General features: G+C 42.4%; 1 protein-coding gene across 1 annotated transcript in view; it reads right to left on the bottom strand.

Moving 5' to 3' along the window:
* The window catches only part of itgb1 (integrin subunit beta 1), a 45,611-nt gene that overhangs the window by 11,017 nt on the left and 29,001 nt on the right, over positions 1-5,593 (bottom strand). Inside the window, exons 6-9 of the mRNA XM_015383696.1 lie at positions 4,520-4,755; positions 4,279-4,434; positions 4,089-4,184; positions 3,920-4,009 (exon numbers count right to left, since the gene is read on the bottom strand). Of these exons, the coding sequence (XP_015239182.1) occupies positions 3,920-4,009; positions 4,089-4,184; positions 4,279-4,434; positions 4,520-4,755 (578 nt within the window). The remainder of the gene's footprint in view (positions 1-3,919; positions 4,010-4,088; positions 4,185-4,278; positions 4,435-4,519; positions 4,756-5,593) is intronic.

Here is a 5,593-nt window from a genome sequence, read left to right as displayed (position 1 = left end):
CTGCGCTGCAGAACAGCGCCATTAACACTGAAGCAGATGTGTATGCACTGACTGTGGCCTTTTTGGAGGCAAGCCCACACTGCCGGCAGGGCTTTAAGCTACAACAAGGGTGACCCCAGTGCCTGATTAATATAACATTTCTGATGTCCATAACAACACACTTGCATAAAAAAAATCACCAACTACCCGCCCGCACTAAAAAAATATCTGCCCAACCAGTTTATTTTTATTTATGTATTTTTCACCCGCAAAAGAGCATTTTAGCGGGTGACCCACGGGTCACCGACCCGTTGCAGGACTCTACAAGGGCGTATGCCAGCATTAGAGACTCCAAAATGGGGAGTAGTTTCCCACTTAGCTGCTCAATTGAAGAAAAAAATGCACTTATTTTAAGAAAAATTGGCTGGTTTAGATTTATCTATTTTTTTTTTTTTTTTGCAGTTTGCAGAAAGAGACTAATACCGGTAGTAAAGCTACACTGGAGAAAAAACAAATAAAAAATAGATACCGTAGTCTTTTGTTTTGTTTTCTTAAAATAAGTGCATTTGTTCTTAAATTGAAGAGGTAAAAGAGACATTTTGCCAATGGAACAAGAAAATTTTGATTTAAAATAAGAAAACACAATTGCATTGTCTTAATTCAAGTGCAAATTATCTAATATTTTATTTTAAGAATAGAAATACGCATTCCATTGGCAAACTACCTTATTTACATATTCAAATCAAGGGTAAATACACTGAACTTATTTCTAGATTGTTTTTTTTTCCATTGTTGCTGCACTAATTGCTAATATAAGATGCAAAAGCTGGTTTGGAACGTTAAAGGGCGGGTTATCCTCCCGGGTGAAAAAGAGCGGGGATCCAGGTGGAAAAAGGGTCCCAACGTTCTCTCGCACCTCGCTCTTCCAGCTGGTCCAACTTAACGAGTGGTTTTCCTCATTGGCGGTCATACAAACAAAACAAGCCGGTAAGGTACCAAACAGGAAATACGAATAGTGGATAGTAGGATGTAGATTTGACCAATCAGAGGCCTCCTGTCTGCGGTCACCTACAATTTTGGAGAGGTGCAGCAGAGTGTCTGGAGCAGGAGGGGGGGCATATCTGCGTTAACTGCACCTGGTTTCTAAGCATAAACCAGCCTTAACTGAGTGATGTCACCTCTGTTATTAATACAAAAAAAAAGCTGCTGATTGCGTGGAGGTCAGAGCTCCAATCATGTCTCTATGTTGGCAGTGTTGTTGGTGAGTAAAAAATCTGACTTTAAAACTGATGTCAGTTTATCGAGGCTCAGTCAGAACAGAAATCGTCTGTCAGATTGGGATGGCTGCTCGTCTATAACAGGAGGTATGCATGACTCTTACGTTGTAGGCATCGATGATGAGTTTGATCACGTTGCTGGAATTGGAGGACAGCATTCCAACAGCCGACTTGGGAATTAGGTTTTTGAGCTCCTGTAAGCAGAACAGGAAGAGGCCTGTTTGAAAAGCAGCTCTGAGCTTTGATTCATTTGGTAAAGCAGCTGAACTTCACCTTATAAACCGACTGGAACTCCTCAGTTACAGCAAAGATCGTCTGGATGTTGTTTTCGCTTAGTTTCTGAACCAGATGAGCGATGGACGGGTAATCCTGCAATGTGACAAATATAAAAACCCTCATGCTGATTATGCCGGGGGGAGAGCAGGACATATTCTGTAGTTTTGGAAACAGGAAGGCTACCTACATAGTAGTGGCTCATGGTGTACATGTTGTTCTCCAGGTGACACTTCCCGTCGTTGGGCAGGACGATCCCACCCAGTTTCCCGTCTCCTGCGAAGTGGAAACCCGCGTCAGTGGAGAACACCAGCAGACGGGTGACGTTCCTCCAGCCGATCTGCTTCTGTGATCAAAACAAAGACGCTAGCTGTTAATGCTAAAGCTCCACTAAAAGCCTTCCGTCTGAACAGCAGGAATGAAAGGCTCACCTCGCACACTGCCACCTGCATGATGGCGTCAAACCCCCCCTCTGGGGAGTCCAGGTTGCCAGAGATCTGCTGCTGGCTCACAAGCTGGTTGAATTCGTCTCCGTTTTTGGTGAGCTTTAGGACGTTCTTGTAGCTGAAGGGGCTGGTGCAGTTGTGGCCGGAACACGGGTTCAGCAGCCTGGCCGGGGTTGTGCTGATGTAGGGCATGACCGTCTTCTCAACGAAAGACCCAAAACCTGGAAACCAGGAAATATGATCAGAAATTGGAGCGGAGACATCAGGTGCATCGACTGAAACTTCCTCTTCCTCTTTCAGATCTGCTTTAAAACATTTACTTGACTCAAATTTCAACACAGTAACATAAAATATCTAAAGAAAAAATAAAACTATGGTTGGATGAAGAGACGATCTCACAAAGTGGGCAAAGAAACTGATAAGAAGGAGGAAGGGCAGACTGATTGGAGGATAAAGACAGAAACAGGAAATATAAATATGATCCTAATCAGTTTTATTTTATTTTTGATCATTCTGTGTGATGGGCAAACCACAGGAAACTAAACTGCAATAAACATTAAAATGTAGAAAATATGTCACTGTTTTGTCACTCACACAGAAAGCCAAAGAGTTTCACCATTAAAACTGAGCCTTTCACATGTTTGGCCAATCAGAAAGATCTTTTGGATTAGATTCTCTCATAGTTTTACATTGTTACATAATTTTACATTTGAGACAAATTCCCACATTTTCACACCTCCTGTCAGTGAAGAAGGCNTCAGACACACTTTTGCACCGCGCAGCCAGAGCAGCAAAGCTGCTTCAGCCGTGCGTCAGAACTAACTGGTACAAGCAGCAAAAATGAAGCAGCAGACACGATTTTGCTGCTTTTGCTGCGTCCGGTGTGAACATAGCATAATGCATACCAGTTGTAAAGCTACACTGGAGAGAAAAGAAAAAAAGATGTATACTTTTTCCATTTGTTGTTTTTTGCCAATGGAACAAGAAAGTTTTGATTTAAAATAAGAACACTATTAGAAAACTTATTTCAAGTGCAAATTATCTAATATTTTATTTTAAGAATAGAAATACTCATTCCATTGGTATCTTATTAACATATTTAAATCAGGGGTAAATACACTTTATTTAGGACAACTTTACTTATTTTTAGATTGTTTTTTTCCAGTGTTGCTGCACTAATTGCTAATATAAGATGCAAAAGCTGGTTTGGAACGTTAAACGGCTGCTTATCCTCCCGCAGCAGTGCGTCGCAGTGAGCTTGTTGCAGATGTTTTTGATTTATCCCCAAAATTGAAGCGTGGTCTGCGCTATGTTATTCTACGCCACAACGCAAGAGGGACAATCAGGAACTAGCTGTGGGTCTAGATACAACTGAGGCGGCGAGGAAGTGGGGGCAAGTTTGTGCGACAACGGAGGGACATGAGGGTGAATAAGAGCGGGGATCCAGGTGGAAAAGGGGTCCCAGCTTTCTCTCGCACCTCGCTCTTCTAGCTAATCCAACTTCATGAGTCGTTTTCCACAATGGTGGTCATACAAACAAAACAAGCCGGTAAGGAACCAAACAGGAAATACGAATAGTGGATAGTAGGATGTAGATTTGACCAATCAGAGGCCTCCTGTCTGAGGTGACCAACAATTTTGGAGAGGTGCACTAGAATGTCTGCGGCAGGAGGGGGGGCATATCTGCATTAACTGCACCTGGTTTCTAAGCATAAACCAGCCTTAACTGAGTGATCTCACCTCTGTTATTAATACAAAAAAAAAAGCTGCTGATTGCGTGGAGGTCAGAGCTCCAATCATGTGTGTATGTTGGCAGTGTTGTTGGTGAGTAAAAAATCTGACTTTAAAACTGATGTCAGTTTATCGAGGCTCAGTCAGAACAGAAATCGTCTGTCAGATTGGGATGGCTGCTCGTCTATAACAGGAGGTATGCATGACTCTTACGTTGTAGGCATCGATGATGAGTTTGATCACGTTGCTGGAATTGGAGGACAGCATTCCAACAGCCGACTTGGGAATTAGGTTTTTGAGCTCCTGTAAGCAGAACAGGAAGAGGCCTGTTTGAAAAGCAGCTCTGAGCTTTGATTCATTTGGTAAAGCAGCTGAACTTCACCTTATAAACCGACTGGAACTCCTCAGTTACAGCAAAGATCGTCTGGATGTTGTTTTCGCTTAGTTTCTGAACCAGATGAGCGATGGACGGGTAATCCTGCAATGTGACAAATATAAAAACCCTCATGCTGATTATGCCGGGGGGAGAGCAGGACATATTCTGTAGTTTTGGAAACAGGAAGGCTACCTACATAGTAGTGGCTCATGGTGTACATGTTGTTCTCCAGGTGACACTTCCCGTCGTTGGGCAGGACGATCCCACCCAGTTTCCCGTCTCCTGCGAAGTGGAAACCCGCGTCAGTGGAGAACACCAGCAGACGGGTGACGTTCCTCCAGCCGATCTGCTTCTGTGATCAAAACAAAGACGCTAGCTGTTAATGCTAAAGCTCCACTAAAAGCCTTCCGTCTGAACAGCAGGAATGAAAGGCTCACCTCGCACACTGCCACCTGCATGATGGCGTCAAACCCCCCCTCTGGGGAGTCCAGGTTGCCAGAGATCTGCTGCTGGCTCACAAGCTGGTTGAATTCGTCTCCGTTTTTGGTGAGCTTTAGGACGTTCTTGTAGCTGAAGGGGCTGGTGCAGTTGTGGCCGGAACACGGGTTCAGCAGCCTGGCCGGGGTTGTGCTGATGTAGGGCATGACCGTCTTCTCAACGAAAGACCCAAAACCTGGAAACCAGGAAATATGATCAGAAATTGGAGCGGAGACATCAGGTGCATCGACTGAAACTTCCTCTTCCTCTTTCAGATCTGCTTTAAAACATTTACTTGACTCAAATTTCAACACAGTAACATAAAATATCTAAAGAAAAAATAAAACTATGGTTGGATGAAGAGACGATCTCACAAAGTGGGCAAAGAAACTGATAAGAAGGAGGAAGGGCAGACTGATTGGAGGATAAAGACAGAAACAGGAAATATAAATATGATCCTAATCAGTTTTATTTTATTTTTGATCATTCTGTGTGATGGGCAAACCACAGGAAACTAAACTGCAATAAACATTAAAATGTAGAAAATATGTCACTGTTTTGTCACTCACACAGAAAGCCAAAGAGTTTCACCATTAAAACTGAGCCTTTCACATGTTTGGCCAATCAGAAAGATCTTTTGGATTAGATTCTCTCATAGTTTTACATTGTTACATAATTTTACATTTGAGACAAATTCCCACATTTTCACACCTCCTGTCAGTGAAGAAGGCAAACTGGATGTCTATCTTCTATCTATGTCTTTTTTACCTTCCAGACTAAAGTTACCACGGTTACCAAGGTGGGGCCAAAGTTGTTTGTATGGGAGCAAAAAAAAAAAAAAAGTTGATACTAAAAACTATATACATAACAAAAGGAAAGAGCAGCTTGTTTAGCATTTTAGGTGAGACACAAAGTCAAGTCCAGATCTAACAGATGAAAACTGTGATCAGATATTAATATGGCTGGTGCACACTAGTTTCTAATTAATTACAAGTTAATTTTTAAACTTAAATATTAAATTGGTTCAAGGAGAT

The sequence above is a fragment of the Cyprinodon variegatus genome, unplaced genomic scaffold (genome assembly GCF_000732505.1).
Source record: "Cyprinodon variegatus isolate N-32 unplaced genomic scaffold, C_variegatus-1.0 Scaffold292, whole genome shotgun sequence".
Taxonomy (NCBI): Eukaryota; Metazoa; Chordata; class Actinopteri; order Cyprinodontiformes; family Cyprinodontidae; genus Cyprinodon; species Cyprinodon variegatus.
This window is presented reverse-complemented; position numbering and strand designations above follow the sequence as displayed.